Source organism: Odontesthes bonariensis, chromosome 4 (assembly GCF_027942865.1).
Source record: "Odontesthes bonariensis isolate fOdoBon6 chromosome 4, fOdoBon6.hap1, whole genome shotgun sequence".
In the NCBI taxonomy this organism is placed as follows: Eukaryota; Metazoa; Chordata; class Actinopteri; order Atheriniformes; family Atherinopsidae; genus Odontesthes; species Odontesthes bonariensis.
The window spans coordinates 8,825,382-8,845,098 of NC_134509.1; the positions used below are offsets into that span (position 1 = coordinate 8,825,382).

At 40.3% G+C, this 19,717-nt stretch overlaps 2 protein-coding genes across 2 annotated transcripts; both read left to right on the top strand.

The window, feature by feature from the left end:
- The first annotated feature begins 690 nt into the window (after positions 1–690).
- Positions 691–14,668, top strand: pde5aa (phosphodiesterase 5A, cGMP-specific, a). Its single transcript, XM_075462792.1, has 20 exons — positions 691–942; positions 1,234–1,894; positions 2,557–2,640; positions 2,800–2,880; positions 3,008–3,097; positions 3,194–3,346; positions 3,450–3,517; positions 3,599–3,747; positions 5,927–6,102; positions 7,125–7,175; positions 7,887–8,033; positions 9,015–9,143; positions 11,067–11,161; positions 11,324–11,411; positions 11,706–11,806; positions 11,908–11,985; positions 12,084–12,147; positions 12,251–12,325; positions 13,769–13,852; positions 14,030–14,668. Exons 1-20 carry the CDS (start codon positions 698–700, stop codon positions 14,150–14,152), a joined length of 2,742 nt encoding a protein of 913 aa, XP_075318907.1. The 5' UTR covers positions 691–697; the 3' UTR covers positions 14,153–14,668.
- A 657-nt stretch (positions 14,669–15,325) lies between these two features.
- hpf1 (histone PARylation factor 1) lies at positions 15,326–19,395 on the top strand. The gene is made up of 8 exons (XM_075464377.1): positions 15,326–15,379; positions 16,134–16,317; positions 17,093–17,279; positions 17,417–17,515; positions 17,682–17,835; positions 18,110–18,197; positions 18,289–18,461; positions 19,039–19,395. Exons 1-8 carry the CDS (start codon positions 15,341–15,343, stop codon positions 19,171–19,173), a joined length of 1,059 nt encoding a protein of 352 aa, XP_075320492.1. The 5' UTR covers positions 15,326–15,340; the 3' UTR covers positions 19,174–19,395.
- Positions 19,396–19,717: the final 322 nt, after the last annotated feature.

A 19,717-nucleotide genomic window follows, 5' to 3' on the forward strand; every position in this document is an offset into this window, starting at 1 on the left:
TCTCTTATTACAGAAACGTTTGGCATCTGGTGCTTAATTTTTTTTTTAAAAACGGCTTTTAGCCTTTATGTCCTCTTGTCCTTACAAGGTCTCAAGGTCTGAAGTGATAATGTTCAATACTGATCTGCAGTATCAAACAGAACTAGACTTTTTTTTTTCAGAGACAACCATTTCATCATTACTCCTTTAGGATCACACCAGCTACATTACTTCCTGATCCACCAAAGCAAACCACTTTGCGGAAGAATATGTGTCATTTTTAAAACGTTGATTTGGATAAGTGGACGATAAAAAAGGAAGAGGCAGGCCTGAAAAAAATGATGCGTTTGCAGATGAAAAATAAAAGTGGTCATACCAAATATTGACTTGGAATTGTAAAAAAAAAAATTGTTTTTCTCTCTGTATTTCCATGGTTGTGTGCGATTCCTGGTGGTGCAAACCCTGAGCATGGACTCAGTCCATTAATTCTGTACCGACGTTTAAATATGTTCCCTGTACCGTTGCCCCAGAACAGCTAAAAAAAGGTCAGAGGATTACATTTACTCAGAGGCTTCTCTATAGGCTAGATGTCGCCCTGCTCTTTGACGCGTCACTAATCTCCCTCTCTACCTCCTCCTACATGGCAGGTGTTTCTCCTTTTAGCTGTACACGGATGAGGGGATGCCCTGCCCGCCTCTGCCCTGAAGCACCGGAGTCCATGGAGCCTGGCAGCATTCGCGGGGCTTCTCCGGCTCCTGCCGCCGGCCCAGGGAAGTCTTTCCGCAGGATCGCAGCAAGCGACTCGCCGATAGTACAAGGCACCGGGTGGCTCTTTTCCCCGCTGTGGAGCCCCCGATGCAAGGCGCGTAGCGGGGAATTTGTCGGCGATTTGTCGAGCGACCAAGCATGGCTGGATGACCACTCTGACTTCACCAGGGAATACTTTTCACGCAGATCTTCAACGTAAGAATCCTTATTTTCCAACCACAGCCTATGTTTGACAGATAAGACTAAATGTGCTATACTTTTTAAATGTGGGATAATGAATCGTGTTGGGAAAAAAAAAAACTTTTTTCACATTTCACATTAGATTAGGCTGTCAAAAAAATGTCTTATTTATGACTGATTCATGATTTCTACAAAAACAATGTGGTTTTCTTTCTTTCTTTCTTCTTTTTTTTCTTTTTTTGTTTTATCCTGCCTGACCTTTGCTCTCCCACCAAGCGAGTCAATCTGTGCTGACTGTGATTTCAGGGTGAGTGGTCCTCAGCCAGAGATGTCGCCCATGAGTCCCAGGTTTCCCAGGAGCATCTCTGACCACTCTAACCTGCTCACGATAGTTCCTCATCGCAGAAAATCCACTTCGCTGACCAGCTCCCATCTGAACGTCTCCTCTTCAGCAGACAGGCTTAACCCCCTCACTTCAAATCTCAGTGCCCATGAATGGATGGATCACTCGTGTCACTCCCCCTGCTCCCCTCGCTCTCCCCGCTCCTCCCGCTTCACTTTCACCTCCTGCCGCCCACTTTCTCCTCTTTGCCCTTGCTCTCCCTGCCCTTCACATGTCCTGGCGCCTGTTGCCACAAAGACTGCTGCCTGTGGCCGCGGTGAAGGCTGCCCGTGGATGGTGGGGCTCCTGGGAGGAGGCCTAAGAGGGATGGGCTCTGTTGCGGAGCTCTGTCAGGAAGCTGTCAACCACTCAGGAGAGCTGTTGTCAGCTGAAAGTGGTTCCCTCTCACTTGTAGGAAAAGACTGTGGTGGAAGGAGCAACTTGGAGGAAGTGGTGCCCTTAACAGACCTCAGGAGCTCGAGCGAGAGCAGCCTGTACAGTCATCCACATCAGGAGCTGTTGAAGGGTGTCATGGAATGTGTGTTGGCTACAGGTTCACCAATAAACCTGAGAGATGCATCTGAGGTAAATCTTGTAGAGTCCATGAGTGCAGCTTGAGCTCTGAGAAAGATGTTTCCACACATGATCACTATGGGACATTTAAGATCAGAAATGAGGACTGTGCACATGTTCTCAAGGCTGGATTTTAGTGAGAACTTGATTGTTTCACGGCACGTTGGAGAGCGTCAGAAGCACCTACTTTTAATCCTTTTAGAGACTACTTCCACTGATAAACCTGTGATTAGGTTACTAAGATGGTGAAGCACCCTGCTAAAGTGCAGTGTGCGCTTCCCTGGCACACACCAACACGTACACACCCGCACGATGAGGGAAGATGGCACAGCCCACTTAAAAGGCTTAGCTGGTGTACTCTGCAGCCCTCTTTCTTTTCACCACCAATGCCAATTAGGGTTGAAGGCCAGTTCCTGATAGAGTTGATCCTTGGTCAGCATGAGTTTGGAATGGATTTTCTTTTTTAGGACTGATTAGAAATATGGATCACACAGCTGAAGCACAACAGAATTTGAATAATATAAAGTTAGGATAGATGTTCAAATCTGTTGCTGCCGGATTAATTCAAGATCTGAAATACACATCTGCTGAACACATGTCCACACGCAATTAATGCAGCGCTTCAGTGCCTACCTGTGGTTTTATGCAATTGTGTTCTTTGTTCACCTCTGCAGGACCCCATTTTTAACGTGCATAATAATCAATCATCAAAAATCAGGACTGTTTTGAGTGTTCCTGTCAAGAACCACAGAGGAGAGGTAATCTTTATTTTGTTGTTGCTTAATCACGGCAAATGTAGTGAATGCATTCTCAGTATTATGGAATATTTCATGAGAGCGTGTCCATATTTTATAACAGAGGTTATAATCAACAATGTAAAATGATGAATTCAAAAAAAGTCTTCTTTCTGTGGACAGGTGGTTGGTGTAGTGGTGATGATCAACAAAAGAAATGTTTGTGATGGTTCACTTTCTGCTTTTACAAACATGGACGAAAAGGTGAGAGATTGGAGCTGAACAGAATTACTACGACAAAGCGAAAAAAACAAAAATAATAATAATTTTGAACCACGTGTCAGTGGCAGCACTTAGCTTGAATTAAATGTGGGTGACTTTTATCGGTCAGGTACTGTCCAATCATATGGACATGCTGGGGATGGTCCTGGAAAACATCCAACTGTATGAGAGTTCTAGACAAGAAGCTAAACGCAGCCAGGTAACTCAACCACCGAATAATATGTCATCTGTTTGTTTCTATGAGAACATGTATGCCCATGCTATATAACTATGAACGTATGTGCGTGCTTGCTAGGCTTTGATAGAGATGGCACAGGTGTTATCAAGGGAGCACCATTCTTTTGAGGCCCTGCTGAGTAAGATGGCTGCCACGATCATGCCCTTCACACATGCTCAGTTTTGCACCATCTTCATCCCCAGTGATCAAAAGGCAGCCACGGACAAAGAGGTACATCATTCCCATAGCCTGATATATTTTTTTTCTTTTTTTCTTTCAAAATTATACATTTGATTTCCTGATATTCTCTATTCTTCCGGTGGCCTTAATATAGATTTCATTCTCACGTGTGATACACTTGGAGTGCGAGGAGCTCGGATCAACCTGCCAGATCTACAGAAGGTATTGCCTGCGCACTGATTGTTTAATCCTTCCTATTTAGTCTTTTGTCGTTTAATACCAGATGATTTCCTCATTTCCCAGGGAGCGTGACATCAGCGATGTAGATCCATCATATGCCCGTCGAACACTGACTGCTATGGAAACACTTAATATGGCAAGGAGTCCTGAGGAATCAATAAGAAGTATCATCTGCTGCCCTGTCAGAAACGAGAGGTCTGAAAATGTTATCGGTAAGTTCCTCTCTTGACTGGCAGCATTGAATATTAATGATTTATGGCTCATCTATTTGCTCCTCTCGTGGTTTCATGTGACAAACTCAGATCATTTAAATGCACCGCTGCATTTCTTTCAAGGTAAGAAAAATAGATCGTACCCCTTCAGACCCTGCGTCCATTGGAATGGACATGACATATTTCTGTCTCTAAACCAATAAATACTCTGTGATTTAATGATGCCAGCAGTGCACGTTACTGATTGGATCCTGATTATCCAATAACAATCATTTCATGACATTGAGCAAGCTCTGAGAGAGTGACAGACATCAGACAAGACAAGCATGGCTGAGCGACTGCAGAGAGGGAAGAGTAAGTGTCCATTTTCAATCAAAAATATCAATTTATGTTCATGCTGGCCAAATAAATTTGCTCTCAGTATAATTGTAACAGTTACAAGTGATAATATTTTAAGTTATTTTGAATATATATCATATCATTAATTCATAGGATTTTTTCAAAGTCTAATGTCCATTGCAATGGACATCAGGAGTTGAGCGGGTTCAGCTAACACTAAAATGTTTAGTGTCAGTATGTAAAGATACAACATACCTGTAAGTTTTTAATTTTCATACAGTTTACTATGGGAAAAATAGATTTTTCAGGTAATGTTATCTGCAGTCACACATCTATTGTGATCATGTGCATGTTCAGATTGCTTTATTTCTGTATCTTCTTGCAGGCTCCAGGTTTTACTGGTGATGACCTCACTACTGTTCCCTACCAACTCTGTGATACACCATAAAGTTCATGTGCATGTTAAAAACTGTACACAGACTCAAAACCATGCAAACATCCAGTTCCAGATGTTTAGGACATACTATATTGGTTACCATGTGGAAAAACTCAGCATTATTTTCCTTAGGTTTTTATGACATTTTACGCCCATTTTGTCGTGGCGTCCATTGGAATGGACATGAAAAAATACTATTAAAAACATGAGATATCAAAAATGTGTTTTTTGCACTTTGTTTTTATGTTGGAGAGGAGTCAGAATCAGTTTGAAAAAAAAAAAATTTTCAGCCAAAAAAATGCAGGTCTGAAGGGGTTACTTCTGAGACGACCCTAAGCAGCTCTTTGCAGGGCTATAACCCGAACAGTTCAGCTTGAATTGGTTAAGGTTGTTGCAAAATTGTTGGATCACCAATAAATTCCCTTTTTTTGTGAATTCAACAGAAAAAAAACCCTGTTTTGACTGGATTGGTGACTGAATTAATGTTTTTTTATACTGCCATTGATATACTGCAGTTCTAAAGTGAAAATGCTCAACAATGATCACTTTTTTCGCTCATGATATACGTCTTCTCATTCTCACTTTCATTATTTCACCCACAAGCTAACTAGCGGATCCCCTGACACACTCAAAAGGGGTCCCTTGGCCCTGATGCCCTGATGTAATGGATGTGGCAAGATTAAATAGCAATAGCATATGTGGTTAACATCATTCTTGAGTATTTACGTATGAGCATGCGACAAATTCCTCTAAGGCAAGGATTCATCCAAGATTTAATAGGTCATACCTATTATAGGTTATGTCCACTCATAGTTTGTAATAGGAAAACACAGAAAGAAAAGGTTACACTTGAGCTATCGCAATAGTTTATTTAAACTTTCACATTTATGTACAGATTAGTTCCCTTTATGGCAAAGAATTCATGTTGTTCAACATTGGGTTGACCTCATTTGACCTAACAGTGCAAAGCTACTTTTCATATAGCTACACAGTGATTTATATCCTCTGTCTTTTGATCAACTGAACAGGTTTTCTGAATAATAACTAAATGGTTTTTAGTGACCCACGGGGTCAAATGTAAGGAATTTATGGTCAAGTCCCATCCTGTCTTTGGCTTCTCTAAACAATCGTTGCGTCCACTTCGTGTTACTCACAGTTCGGTTTATCCCACTCTTGCATTTTGCAGACAGACCCTCTCACAGAGCTTACAAACATGTGTCCCTGTTTTTCACTTCCTTTAAAGATTTTAATTTACTGTTCACAACAACACTACGTTTAGCATTCACAACATCACATCGTGAGAATGGGCCGGTCTGCTCCCAAAGGCAGGACGTCTTTTCAAACTTCTTTGTCAAACTTCTTTGTCAAACTAGCTCAACTGCCTGTTTCTGTGTTGTCATTTAGCCGTGTGCCAGCTGATGAACAAACGGAACAGAGACTCTGGTGAATTTGAAGCCTTTAACTGGTATGATGAGCGCCTCCTGGAAGACCTGGCTGTGTACTGTGGCTTGGCCTTACAGTATGTTCAGGCCGTCCAGATAACTGAGGTGCGGAGGGCCAGTATACAAGTTACACAGGAGGTGAGAAGTGTACCTTTTTCTCCTAGTATAGTGCTCATTTCTTTATCTGTGAGTCAAATGTATTTAGTCCCCACCCATGAGGTAAAATACAACTAGAGCACAGCTGTGGTTTAAGAAAATTTTATTTACATGCAAAACTGTCAAGAAATTGCAAAACAGAACATTCTGAGTGTCAACATAAAGTTAAATTTTACAGACTAAGTCTTCAAAATAGTCACCTGTAGTCACCTTTGATCACAGCTCATTAAACTCATGGCCATCATGGCAGTAAGGTTTACAAGGTACCTTGCTGCAGTCTCTCCCCTGCAGTTTTGAAGACAAGACATTTTGCACAGCTAACAGGTGTGCTTTGAGTCATTGTCCTGCTCAATGCTAAAGTTGGGATATTTGAAACTAGCACGGTGCCCGCGAGTTGAAGTTATACCCATGTTGGTTGAGTATGTCTTGGATTTTGTAAAGATCATCAACTTTGCTTGCAGCAGAACACCTCCAAAGTGATCACCACCACTGATCTTAATAGAAATCATATTTTTCTTTATTTGATGACAAACACAAGCGAAATAGTTTGAAGATTGACACGTCTCTCCATAAGACTCTGTTCCAGCCATCCTCACTTTAGTGTTATGGACCTAGCTTGACCTCAGTCTTCTTTTTGTTGCCAGTCTGTTACCATGAACTGTCTCTGGACCTTTGAGGGCAACACTGTCGTTGCACGTGTGTCATCAGGTTGAGCTGCATCTGTCACACAGACTACAGACACAGAGCAGGTTATCTCCTGCAGAGGAGATTGCTCTGCGCTCCTCAATGTGGAGCAGGTCAGACTGAACTTAAGTGAACTGACTTAGAGGGAGTGTCTTCTGAGCTGCAGCGGCTGATATTGGTGGGTTTTTTTTGTAGGTTTATTCCTGCCTTAATAAAATGCGTGTCTTTCAGGTGGATACAGACTTCTGGAAGGTAATGCATTCATATGTTTGCAAAAATCTAAAATTGTGCAAATTTGTGCGTTTGATTCCATTTTACAGGTTCTCGCCTATCACATTACTGCAGCAGAGCAGGATATCCAGGCACTGCAGGTAATTTGAAAGGGAAATCTTTTTTTCCTCATCTTGTAGGTTTTGAATGACAAACAGACACAATCTTACAAACACATCAACAAAATGCAGCATAGTTGCGGTGTAATCGTGTCATAGTTGTTGCTTAAAGTCAAAATGAACCACAGAGTACAAACAGTCCTCATGAGTATGTACAACTTCTGACCACAGCTTCAGCATGTCCCAGTACTTTCTGTAAAATCTTTGGGGGGGGGAATGCAGCGCACCAATTTGTTACCATAACTCACATATGTGCAAAGATAAACCATTGTCTATGCCGTAATCTTTCAGGCAACACCTCCATTATCTGTACTGAAACATTCTAAAGATCCTCCACATTTCCCTGAATGAATCTTTCTGACATCTCTCACATTTACTCTGCTGTCTTTAGCTGCTCTATTCTCCTTCCCTGTCTTGTATTTATCACAGTGTCTGTAGTCATGGATTTTGTCCCTGTGCGACTGATTAGCAGGTTGTCATGCTAACATTCACCTAATGCTCTAACAACTAATTGCTCTTGATCAGCTGTTATGTGTGCAGAGAGTGGCTAAAATAAACCTTCTCCTGCATGTTAAACTTAGACGGCCCACACTGTGTGATGGAAAAGGTTGGAAAGGAGTGTTTGGCTGAATTTTTCTGGACCTATGTGTATATCAATAATTTTTTTTTTTGGGGGTGGGGTTCTGTTTTCAGGAGGTCACGATTCCCCCTGCTGAATCATTGAACATTCTTGATTTCCATTTCTCCGATTTTGGCCTTCCAGAAGATCAGACCACCCAGGCCACTGTTCGCATGTTCCTGGACCTTAATTTGGTGCAGGAGTTTAATATCGATTACAAGGTAAATGACATAGTAATAATCCCTGTAACTCCCCTTATAGATAATTCTATCACTCTTTCTGTACTTCCCTCTATGCCTGCACTCTACACTGTCACCTCTGACAGAGTCTGACTAGTGGTTTATTGTTAGCTTTGACGTTAGCTGTAATGTTATATCCTTATTTGTAAGTCGCTTTGGATAAAAGCGTCTGCTAAATGCATAAACATAACATAAAATTTACTGAAACCAGCTGGAGGAACATGTTGCAACTAATTAGGTTAATTGGCAACATGTCAGTAACATGACTGGGTATAAAAATAGCACCTTTGAGAGGCAGAGTCTCTCAGAAGTAAAGCTGGTTAAAGGTTCAGTAATCTGTAAAAAACTACATCAACTAATTGTTAAGCAATTTAAGTAAATACTTACTTAAAAAATTAAGGAAATATTTACTTAAAAAATTTAAGGAAATAATTTTCCTTGATGTAAAGTTGTGAAGACTTCGAATAATCCATGGTGAGTGGATTGTATTTATATAGCACAGCTTTAAGTGCTTTTAAGCTATCAGCCACAGTTTCACCAACTGAAAACATTAAGTGCATCATAAAATGCAAAATATGACAAGAGACCTGGAACTGTTGAGCCGCTAGATTCCTGTATGACAGAAGAATGGGAAAAGCTCCTGCCACTGCTCTCAGTTCCAGGACATTTACAGACTGTTGTTAAGAACAACAACAAGGGGATGCTTGTTGAGGTGTGAGTCAAATTCAAGATGAGCTAATATTTTTCATGATATAATAAAATGTCACACTTTCAGCATTTTATATGTGTACTATGTTCTATTGAGAATAAAACATTCTATATAATAATAATAAAATCAAGATATTGGATTCTGAGATTTGCAAATCATCGCATTCTATTTTTTCATGTATATTTTACACAGCATTCCAACCGTTTTGGAATTAGGATTATTTACCATCTCCAATACATGTGTCTTCCCTCCAGAGTCTGTGCCAATGGGTCCTGAGTGTGAGACGTGGCTACAGGAGCAATGTGCCTTATCACAACTGGAGCCATGCACTGAGCACTGCTCAAAGCATGTTTGCAATGCTCATGGCTACAGACCAGCTCCAGGTTGGTGTGTGTGTGTGCCTCGGATGACTAGATAACTCACAAGGGAAATTTATTTACAGTTAAAGTATGCCTAACCTGCATATTAGGAGAATTGAATTGAATATTTTGTCATTTGATTACTTAAGTTCAGAAGCTGAGCTGTTCTTAGGTTTATAGGGGTGTCTCCTTTGACTCACAGGGTTCCTCAGAGGCGGGTAAAGACGGTTATTTTAGACCTTATATGAATATGAATGACAAGTAAATGAATACAGATTTTGAATATTTTGGTCACCTTCAAGCTTTGTACTACATTATGAACATTGTTGAATTGTGCATCTTACTCTCTAATGGTGGGTGTGTCCTGCTGACGATTAAGCCAAGATTTTAGAGCTAAAAGGAGTATGCCAGCAGGCTAGGGAGTGACTCAATCCGGTGGTCGCAGCAGTGTATCGATATATTAGTTCATCCCAGCTGTCTCCAGTATAAGTTTGTAAAGCTACAAGTGAGAAATGAGGCAGGTATTAGCAGTGATCTTCAACTCTGTCAAAGTTACTCTGCAAAAAAAATCAATCCAACAAGTGTCCACTGACAGTATTTACTCTCACAACTTTGGTTCACTGTGTAGTTTATGTACAGCCCTCTAATCTCTTTAAATAGTTGGTTCTTCAATTGATTCCTAGTGTGTAACTTCTATAAGTGTGTGCGCATACTATCCCCTTACATTGGCAATGTAAGACAGATAACTTTCAATCCAAGCATAAATTAAAGCCTTTGTGCTAGCTGCAACCGCTCAAGCATCTGCACAAGTACTGCATTTCAAGTTTTGCTGGCCAAACGCTTAATCCAGTTCTTCTTCATTTCAATATTCTTCTGTATGTTAGGAAGGCTGGCCAAGCTCTGTCAATTCTTGCATTCAGGAAAACTAGTGGCCAGATACACAGCAAAATGGCAGTGGTTGACTAGTGTGACGCTAATGTTTTGCAGGAGGCCTATTTATAACATGTTGGAGTCCAAAAATCTTGCACGGATAAAATATAAACATGTTTAATAGTCCAACTCCACAATTTAAAAAAGTTCTCTATCTCTTAACATGGTTTAAGCAACTATTATCTCAAACTTGTAACATGTTTCCATGTAAATTTCTGAATTTACTTAACTGACTTTCAACTCATTTTAACTTAAGGACAATTGAACTGCACTTTAGATGTCAATCATGTTTCACCTTAAGCTACAATCAGCATTGAATGATGTAAATTTTGACTGTCAACATCATCAAGAGCACACGTATATTCATAATATACATATATATATAATGAAAATGTATGCTAAAAAGGTTTTATTTTTATTTTTTGCATACATTTTTTTACTGACAGGAAATGTTTGTCTCAGTTGGCAGGCTCAACTGTTTTAACTATGCATTCATGCTATAATCCATTCATTTAGCAATATTTTCTCAATTAATATCACCGAGCATGTGAAAAAAAAGTAAGTCTTTTGTAGTAACTGTAACATCTTGTAACTTATCTAGACTGTTGCCTGTTTTTAAATTCATTTAAATGATTTTATTTGTTTCTCTTTATATTCTTTTATGTATTTTTAATGCTTCTTGCACTCCCTGCTGCAATGCTTTTATTTTATGTAAAGCACTTTGAACTGTTTGTACATGAAATGTGCTATATAAATAAATTTGATTTGATTTGATTTGATTTGACAGTCAATTGTTTTCTGAAAACGAAATGTAATAAGTATTAAGCTATCCAAATCCTTGTCCTGTTACTTAATTTTTTCCAACCCCACAAAAATGCATGTGAGATGACATTATGTATAAAACACAGCATATGTACACGGATTGATTTCAATGTGAAGGAATGCAAAAATGTCCAGATTGCAGATTTTGGATACAGAGTCACAGACAATAACTGTAACTACGTTTATGTGTCTCAGAACAATTTTTCCCGCCTGGAGATCTTAGCGTTGATGATAGCCACTCTGAACCATGACATCGACCACAGAGGAGTCAGTAACTCCTACATAGAAAGGTAAACATTACCACGCCCTTTCTGCTGTTCGATTTTTTTTTTTGCCTGTTACTTAAAAACTTGAAAAGTTTTACTACACCAGTGACTACATGCTATACATATGTTTTGTCAATCACTCCCTGCTTATATGCAGTCCATCTACTGTTTTGTTTTTTCTCGTAGGTCTCAGCAGCCTTTAGCTCAGTTGTATGGACACTCCTCCCTTGAGAACCACCACTACAACCTGTGCATGTTCATCTTAAACAATAATGTAAGACGTGATCGAGTGAACTTTTCATTTTGTTTGATTTTCCCTCTTGTCACATTCCAGTGTTTTTTTTTCTCGTTGGGCTCTTTATTTGTCTGTTTCTGTTCGTCGTGCTTGGTCTCACTTCACTTATACGGTCAAATTTATATCAGACGCATCCACAGATTACAGGAAAGGCTTGTAAAGTAAATGAACTGGGACGAGAAAATGAAATGAAATGAACTGCCATTCATAACGTTTTTTGTGCCTGACTGTCTCTGGTGGTCACCAAGTGGTTTGTCTCTCGACTTATGCCAGGGGAGTCAGATTCTCAGCGGTCTGTCAGTGGAGGAACACAAAGCTGTGCTACACATGATCAAAAGGGCAATCCTTGCCACTGACCTGAACGTCTACATGCAGTAGGTCTACAAACACTGAATGCCAAAGAAGCTCTAGTTTAAGCCTTATGTAAGGAATTGTTCTGACCCTCATACCCTTGTTTCTTCTCGCTGTTCTTTAGGAGAAGAAAAGACTTCTTTACCCTTGCTGAGAAAAGCAGAGTCAACTGGAAGAGTGAGAAACAAAGAGATTTGCTGAGGTGAGAGACAAATTGATACGAATCAGGGTATGTCATAACAATGTATTTAACAGAACAGGGTTGGGAGTTGCCCTTTGAGTTGTTCATTTACCCAACAGATCGATGTTGATGACAGCGAGTGACCTCTCTGCTATCACAAAGCCTTGGCCTGAACAAAAAAGGGTTGGTCTCGCAAAATGCTTTTCATATGAAGAAACAGCGCGTGCTTCATCTCTCAGTAATTTTGAGTCAATCGCAACCTTGACTTCAGTTTTTCTCTCAATAGATTGCCAACCTGGTTGCTATGGAGTTCTTTGCACAAGGCGACAAAGAGAGGGAGGAATTCAAAATCAAACCAATTGTAAGTCGTGCCAGTTATGATTTATGCCGTTCAATCGATCCTCAAAATCCACTGTACAAGTACCCTTCTGTTGCCAAATGGAAGATTGTGACCAGAAAATCTACAAATACATGCTGGTGTAAAGTGTTACCACATACAAACAACATGAAATCAAAGTGGAAGTGCCTGAGAGGTAGACAAAGCAGGATATTGATAAGAAAGAAACAAAAAGAATGAATGAATTTAAAAAAAAAACATACAAAAGTAATCTCTTTCGGTGTGTTGGTGTTTTGCTGTGCAGAGACTTGCTTTTTGCTTATTTGTTTCTAGTTACTGTGCAAAACCATCCCTCGCCTCTTTCTATGTTAACTGACTAAATGGAAGAATTTACTGGAACATGAGCAAACAAAAATGGAAATTTGGTGTTAAAAAATAGAGTTTGTACAATTCTAACAAGCTTAAAAGGCAGTATTTATTGTAACCACATTCATTCTTGAACTCAGCCTGAACCCTCTTAGACAAGCTTTTTTGTCATTTAAAATTACTTTACATAGTCGTCAGGAAAAGTTCTCCAGGCTTCTTGAAGGACACTCGAAAGCTCTTCTTTGGATGTCGGCTGCCTTTTGTTCTGTTCTCTGTCAAGTTTATCCCACATCGAGATCTGGGCCCTGGGGAGGATTTATCACTCCATCAGACCCGTTGCCACTGATTTTCAGCCCAGTTTTCAGTCCAGTCCTTGGGAAATGTTGCTTACTTTACCTTGCTTTCATAGCGAGGTTTCAGCAAACAATAGATAGATCCACTGAGGAGCCAGATGCATCTCTCATGTCCTGTGTGAGCTCGAGAAAGACATTGCTTTAAGATACTGTTCATCCATTGTAGGTGGTGTTATTTTTTTGTAGATGCAACTTAATTAATGGAAACAAACGATGTGTCTTTGCAACAGGCTGCTAGTAGCAAAGTGGCTGAAGAAACTATTTCAAAGACGTTTTTTGCTCAGTTGTCTGTAATGTCCCAGTTTGAGACCTTGGTCCTCAATCAGAAGAGGTGGATGCCTACTCTGACGTGGGACTGTGTTGCTATCTTAAGTGTGAAGTTTGGGCTTCATGGGATTGTCTGCAGTGATGCGAATGCTGCACTGGTCTGTCATGATAAAGAGAGAGCTGACCACAATTTAACTGGCCAAAATGAGATCCCTCAAAAGGATCCCTGGGCTCACTTTTGGGGATAGGGTGAGGAGTTCACCCAATCAGAAGACGCTCAGAGTAAAGTTGCTGTTCGTCTACATCAAAAAGAGCCAGTTGAGGTAGTTCGGCATCTGAACTGCTTTGAGGGTGAGGTGTTTCGGACATGTCCAAAAGATCCAGGACCCAGGATTTTTCTGAGGAGAGGAAATGTTAGAAAAAGCATGTGGTTTTCAACCATGGCTATTCTACTGACCAATGTACACTTTCCTCTCATCAGGACATAATGAACAGAGAAAACAGCACCCGTCTGCCATACATGCAAGTTGAATACATTGACGAGATCTGCTATCCACTATACAAGGTGCGTTATTGCCGGAGCTGTTTAATGTCTGTGAATGCATGCATGTTACACTGCATGCTTGCATTTGTTTTTGCATGTTTGCCACAAAAAATCGTACAGTGTTGTCTGTGTTTCTATCCAGCTCTCTCCAACTCTGCCCTCAGCTTCTGTCAACCATTCGCTCTTTGTCGTCCTCAGGCTGTATCAAAACTGTTCGACACCTGCTCTCCACTGATGAATGCTTGTGAGAAGAACAGAGAAAACTGGCTGCAATTTGCCGAAGAGGCAGAGAAAGAACCACATCAGAGTGGTAGTGATTAAATCCTGGAAACACAGGAAAGCAATGAGGAAGACACACCAACAGAGGAGTAGAAGAATGGAGAGAAAACGGAAACATGCAGCTTTTTAAATCTTACCAAGCAATCTGTTACTCTCCGTCCTCTCTTGGACACATCGTAACAATTTAGAGCATATTGTTGTGCATGGGCAATGTGAACTCTCATTGACCTATTTAATTGGAACTTAAACTGTGAACATCTGCCAAATGAATTTGACCATTTCCATTTTCAAGTCTATCTGAAGATCTTTTCCTTTTTTTTTTTTTAATCACTCCTACACTGATAATTCGCAAATGCATGAATAGGTTCTTGAATGTGTGCAGTCTGACCATTTGCAAAAAGTATTGCTTTCAAGTCATCAAATAAGGACATTCATTTTGTGAAATTTTATTCAATTTGTATGCACTCAAGGAGTATATTTCTTTTTAGATAAAATGTGTTATTTTTATAATAGTAAGGAGTTAGGCCCAGTAGTTACTGTTCCTCTTGTTATCACTCGCTTTTCAGTCTGTTTTCTGACATGTAACTCAACCTGCAGTTTTGAGAATGTCCATGTAAAATAAACATCTTGATGTAGTGCATTCTTGTATATCTTGGCTATAAAGCTTGTTGTTGTAGGTTGTAGACACCAAAAATGTGCATGGTTGGTCACTCTCCGTCAGTGTGATCATCCTTTAACTGTAAGGTCGCTGTTTCTATCACAAACTTTTCCAGTCTACATGTTGAAGTATCCTAGGACAAGATACATACCAGAAGCCCCCCATCACCCCCGACGTGTTGGCACTTTGGATGAAAGTGTCTGCTGATATTGAAAAGTATTTGTGTAGTTTGTATCAATATTGTCCGAAACCACTGGCTCTGAATTGCTTGCAAAATTTTATTTTATTTTTTTAAACTTTTTTTTTTATCATGAATCGTTTCAATTAAGTCACTTCACATTTTCATAGCTGTAGACTTATACCATAATTTTGTTGCATACAACATTTTGAAAAGCTGCATCATTTATACTGAATAGAAGGCCAGGGACAGGCTATTTATTTATTTCCTTGCATGCAACTGCTGCGCTGATCCTGTTCGGCCTCTGGGGGGCACTGGTGCGCTTTAACGTGGTGAAGCTGATGCTGCTTTAAATTGGCAGAAGAAGACAGCGACGGGAGACAAGAGGAAGAAAATGACAGGGCGCGCAAAAAGAAAACCTAAATCATTTCAGGTAATTTTACGGAGCTTTGACTCCCTTTGTTGGGTCGCAGAAATGTTTATTTGAAAAACCGATTTCATCAGGCTGTAAGGTGTGTTGTGCATGGTTTCCAGGGCTTTTCTAGCAAACATTTGTGAAATGCAGTGAACAGTTGGACATGCTGACTGAGCAGCGGTGCCTGGACGACAACATGGCAGCTGCTGCTGACTGATGCTGCAAACCTGCCTGTTTAGAGACGCTTGTGGTTTCCTATCAGTAGCACTCAGTCACCGACCTGTGTATAGTGTTTATGGTAGCTAGTCAAGGCTCTTAGCGTTAGCTTAAACGCCTCGCTAGTCTGCACGAGAGAAACGTCTGGAAGTCGTGATTTGATTGGTGCTTTTATTCATTAAGGCCAAAAAGATGCTTTAACAGCTGATTTGGTTTAGCCAAGGTTCCCCACAACACATTGGACAGAAGAGTTGGGCCCTTTCTACACAGCACACCGAACTGAGCACAGGTGCACTTCAACAACAGTTGCCAAGACACTGATAAAACCTGACCTACTTACTTTAATGGAAGTCCCTTTGTACAGGTTTTTTTTTTTTTTTTTTATAAAAGGTCTCAATTATGTGTCTTGATGTGGGGAGGTAACATTTTAGGTAGAGCTTCCATAGTAAAGCAATCAAATCCATCTCAATTAACAGTGAATGTGCCTAGTTGTACCCTAATTCACCAAATAAACTGTCAACGAATTACATGATTGATTGTCATATCATTTCCTCAGGACTCTGGCTCCGCTAATGGAGCGGTGAAGAAAGCCCGAACTGATGAGTCCAAAGCCATGCCACTGTCGGGAGTGAATTCTGAGCAACGGGATGAGATGGCACAACTGTATGGTTTCCAAATGCCAGAGGATCTCTTCCACTTCTGGGATTTCTGCAATAAACTTTGTCCTGACAACCCCTGCGGTATATTCTCAACAGTAACTTTTTTTGTTTGCTCACAGCAATATTGATAAGACAAAAGTCACATCTGAGATTTATTGTTTGTTTCTCTATACTTTTAGGAAACAAGTTAGAGCCATTTATTTATTTGTTTATTGTTTTGTAATAATTCTTAGCCAGTCAAAAGTATGTTGGGATGCACTAAGTGCCATAGAGAGTACTAGTAACAAATAGATGATGCCAGTGCAGCATTAGGTGAGACCTACAGTTATCTTTGTTGGGGGCCCCTACTTTTGCCTGAAGGATTTCCTCTGTACATTGTCGATGGCATTGTTAACAGCACTGCTGTGTTGAATACACCTTTTATTTGTCAATTTAGACTGTTGAGTCTCATAGGTTTATCAGATGCAACAAGAATCTTCAGCTCAAATGTTGAACTGGACTTTCTGTGTTTTCTTAGACCTTCTGAGAAAAAGCTTTTGGAAAATTTGATTACATAAAAGAGAGTACACTCCTCCGCTCCTCCTGATTGGGAGTTACTAGCTGAGGTGGGTTGGGTGTCTCCTTTTAAGGATTTTTTTTGGCACATTCAGCCAGTCAAAGGCTTGGGGTTGAGGCTGGACTCTATCTGGCCTGAGAGCCTTGAGGAGCTGGAGAAAGTTGTGGGAGAAGGGCCATCCCTGCTCTACCTGTTGCTACAAAAAAAAAACCTACTGAGCTGTTGGAACATTAGCTTGATGGTGACTTACATTTTGTGAGTAAGGTGTGTTTTCTGTAGCTGTCAGTTCTGTGTTTTCAGGTGCACTGAAGGACGCGCTGGGCTTGCAGCTGGTTGGTCCTTTTGACATTTTGGCTGGAGCACATAGAAACTCCAAGAATTCTCAGCCAAACGTCCACCTTCACTGGAGGTATTTCTATGACCCCCCAGAGTTTCAGACTATCCTTCGGGGGAGTGAGGAAAGCCAGCATCACATGGGCTACTACAGGTATAAAACTGCTTTTATTACAACCTTGTTGCTACGACAGTGACAGATCACAGTGGGAAATTGATGATATGGAAACAGGTGATTGTCGATGCTAGATACTTTAATTTGTATTAAATATTGTTCCCTGTATCTTTCAGAGACACTCCAGACTCACTTCCGTCTTTTGTTGGGGAAAATGAAGCTAAGAAGGGCTGCACTGTAACGCAGATGGGGGACAACGTGTTTGCTGCTGTCTAGTGAGTAAACGCCTACATGTATTGATTATGTTGTTTTCAGTAGTTCAGCACACTGGGGCAGGAAGCAGAGCTGGTACCTCTTGAAAATGGCTTTTCTTCTCTCTCTTTTGATCTTTCTTTGCACCTTCTTACTTTCTGTTGGTCTGTGTGATCTCTCCTCCGTTAGCCTGTATCTGCTGAGAAAGAGGAAAGAGAGGGGCAATAAAAAATCCGGGGAAGAGGATTTGGAAAACCTGGAGGCAAAGCTGAAAGAGAAGGCAGAGACTCTGGGCGTTTCTTTAGAGCAGAGGACAAAAGCGATGAAGCAGAGAGACAAGAAGGTAATATGCACACTCGCAAAAATAAAGTTTAGCTTCTTCTCCCTTTATACTGTTGCTGTGTACTAGTGTCATTCACACCTGCGTATATTTGGGATTTAAGCATTACTGAAGTGAACAACTTCCAAACAGTCTTTTTTTTTTTTTTTAAGATTGGAATATCCTAAGTTTCTGTAACTATTTTTTTTTTCACCCCATGTATAGTATCAGAGCCAAAACAAAGATGTTCTGCTTTGAGTTAGCACTTTGTAATGACAAGTCTGTTATCAAACCTCAGGTGGTCACCAAGACGTTCCACGGCGCTGGCATCGTTGTGCCCGTAGACAAAAATGATGTAGGATACAGAGAACTACCGGAAACAGACGGTGAGCTCATATGTCTAAAGGTGTTTTTCCATCACTGCTTTTTATTCATATACATATATATATTTATATACTTTCATTCCTGCCTTCCTAGCTGATCTGAAAAAGATCTGTAAAGCCATTGCAGAAGCACGAAATGACGAAGAGCGCCTCAAAGCCTTCGGACCAGTCCAAGAGATGATTACGTTTGTTCAGTTCGCCAACGACGAGTGCGACTACGGAATGGGTTATGAACTAGGGATAGACCTCTTCTCTTATGGGTCTCACGTAAGTCTTTTAAAGTTCCGAGTAACAAGTCAACAATGCTTTAAATTTAATTTCAAATGATGGGATAAGGAAGAAGGGGAAAAAAATGTTAGCAGTAATTAGAAATATTGGATGGTTATACCTCTTTGACACAAAAGCAAAGGAAATCGCTCCTCTGAGGAAAACTCATAAATTACGGACTTTTTAAACCTCAGATTTTAAACGTTGCCACTGCTTTTTCTCCAGGAAACAACCTATTGAGATTCACTCTTAACCCTTTCAGGCCTCAGGCTTCTTTTAGAAATAATTTTTTTAAAAAAAAGCTTAGATAAAATTAAAGGTTTTCTGTAAAACCTTTTCATTTCTCAGCTTGTAAAAAAACAACTTGAAAGCAGGAAATGAAAACCATTTAAGAGGTTAAAACTTTTTTTTGTCATGTTTATCACTTTTTTAAAGCAATGATAAACATGAAAACGGAATTAATCCTGTGTCTTCAAAATGTGGATGCATCAAGCTTTAAAGTTAGAATTCTGCACAACACGTGGAGTTGGAGTTCAAAGACGTGTATCGTTTCTCTTGTGTTTTCTGTCTCCTCCAGTACTTCCACAAGGTTATCAAACAGGTCCTGCCCATGGCTTACAGCTTGCTGAAAAGGAACTTGTTTGGGGAAATTTTGGAGGCCCATCTCTCCAACCGTAGCCATGACAACCTAGACCAACTCTCTGCACATTGAGGGAAAAAAAATAAAAAAAGAAGAAGACTCCAAAGTAAAGTAGTCTTTTACAAATGTCCGTTTGGCTCTCAAAAGCTTTCCCACCATATGTCCTCGTCTTCTGTTGTTTGTCATTGTTGGTGTTTTGTGGTGGTTTTGGTGCTGATGTCACTGATGGAAGCCAGTTCAGTGATGTCTTGTTTGTAAAAGTTAAATGTCTAATAAAGCATTTTTATATTTTTACAGGCTTTTACAGGTTTTTGTGTGTCTCACCCGCTCCATGAATCCTTAATCTAATATGTTTCACATCTAGATTGCGCCGCGGTCGTTGTCTCCGATGTAGCTCAGCTTTGTTTTAAGCTTTAGATCAACGGAGTGGAATATTTTTCGGTTTCAGCTACTGGCTGATGATTAGTTTTATAGGATGTTTTCATCGTGATACTCTGCAGTGGTGTCTGAGAGACGCGCACGTCATTGCTGCGACGATAAATTTAGCAGCGGTTTATAATGAGGAGAGGTGATGGAAGTGTTCTAATTCAGTTTTGCTGTTTTGAAAAATAAATGC